Raw genomic sequence first — 1,404 nt, forward strand, 5'->3', positions numbered from 1 at the left:
GATGTCAGATGTGGAAACTGTCGCCCCCCACCCTATGGGCATGACCGGGATGCAACCACCAGGAGATTGAGATTGGCGCGGTTACCCGGGGGAAGAACATGGCGTGATAGAACACGATGCCCCTGGCTGGAGGAGCCCAATATGCTCAGCGCCCCTTGCTTGATGCTCTAGTTCAGATGTCTAGTTCACTCAGGCGGCTCGAGAGATGGCCGGGGAAACGCAGGCACTAGATATTGTCATCTTCCGGCCGCCCCCCCCCCCCCCCCCTATACAGAAGGCCAGATCTCATCTGGACCGCACAGCAGGAGTGGACGATGCTGAAATAGACGCAGCCCTGGAAGAAGCCAGGGCGGCAACTGAGCATCCTGGCTCACTCACAACACAATCATAAGTCTGCCTGGACAATGGAGCGGCCACTACCCGCCTCTATTCTGAAACTGGTGGGGGTTTGGTTTCGTTGTTTCGTTTGTCATCAGCAATTTGAGTTCCGTGCGTAGGCTCAATATCCGTCTCCCGGAACTTAAGAGGACCACTCTCTGGAAAGTGAGAAGTCTATATATACTTTCCATCTTGTATTGACAGGCTAGACTCTCTTGCAGTTGCCAAATCCATAGATGCTGAGGATGCTTCCAACAGGATGACAAGTCCAATTTATAGATAACTTTATTAGTTTCAAGCTTTCTTTCATTACAGAGGAAGGATTGATGCCGTTAATGATGTACTTTTCCTTGTAAGCAAAGTTAATTCTTCTACACAAAGAGTTTCTCGAAAGAATTTATTTATAAGCCACTGGTACAACCAGATATTTTCTTGTAAAAACATACCCTGAAGCAGACAGATAGCTTCAAAAGCCAATTCTTGATTTCTTGCAGCTGGCTAATCTGCCGGTCTAAAACGTGTCTGCTCTGGGGAGTTGTCTAGTCACTGGATAGAGGAGCAGACGTTACAAGGGAGCAAAGTTGAAAGGGGCCTGCCGTTCATTACACCATTAGTTAATAGTTAATAATAATAATAATAATAATAATAATAATAATAATAATAATAATAATAATAATAATAATAATAATAATATATCATGGTTATAATTATAACCTAGGGACAAAAGGGTCGGAAAGAACTGCTCTGGTATCTGGATGTACCCGGCCGGGGGATATAAGGCACCGTAAGGCGCTGTAAATCTGTGTACAGCGTAATGCCGAATACTAGTGGTTTTGGCCCAAGAGCAGGGATCATACGCTGTATTGGGCGTGACGGGATCTGCGCCCTCGCAGCAGTAGCCTCCGGGAGACAGCCCAAGCAGCAGCCTTGGGGAAGAGGGAGCGCGTTCACCCACCCACACCCACCCACACCCACACACCCACACACCCACACACCCACCCACACACCCAACACCCACACACACAA

The 1,404-nt window shown here is 47.8% G+C and overlaps 1 protein-coding gene across 1 annotated transcript; it reads left to right on the forward strand.

Moving 5' to 3' along the window:
- Positions 1–116: 116 nt before the first annotated feature.
- PADG_11406 (uncharacterized protein) lies at positions 117–391 on the forward strand (the record flags this gene model as incomplete). The annotated part of the gene is made up of 2 exons (XM_010759653.1): positions 117–170; positions 275–391. The coding sequence occupies 2 exons, from the start codon at positions 117–119 to the stop codon at positions 389–391; spliced, it is 171 nt and encodes a 56-aa protein (XP_010757955.1).
- Between the last annotated feature and the right edge of the window lie 1,013 nt (positions 392–1,404).

The sequence above is a fragment of the Paracoccidioides brasiliensis genome (genome assembly GCF_000150735.1).
Source record: "Paracoccidioides brasiliensis Pb18 unplaced genomic scaffold supercont2.2, whole genome shotgun sequence".
Lineage (NCBI taxonomy): Eukaryota > Fungi > Ascomycota > Eurotiomycetes > Onygenales > Ajellomycetaceae > Paracoccidioides > Paracoccidioides brasiliensis.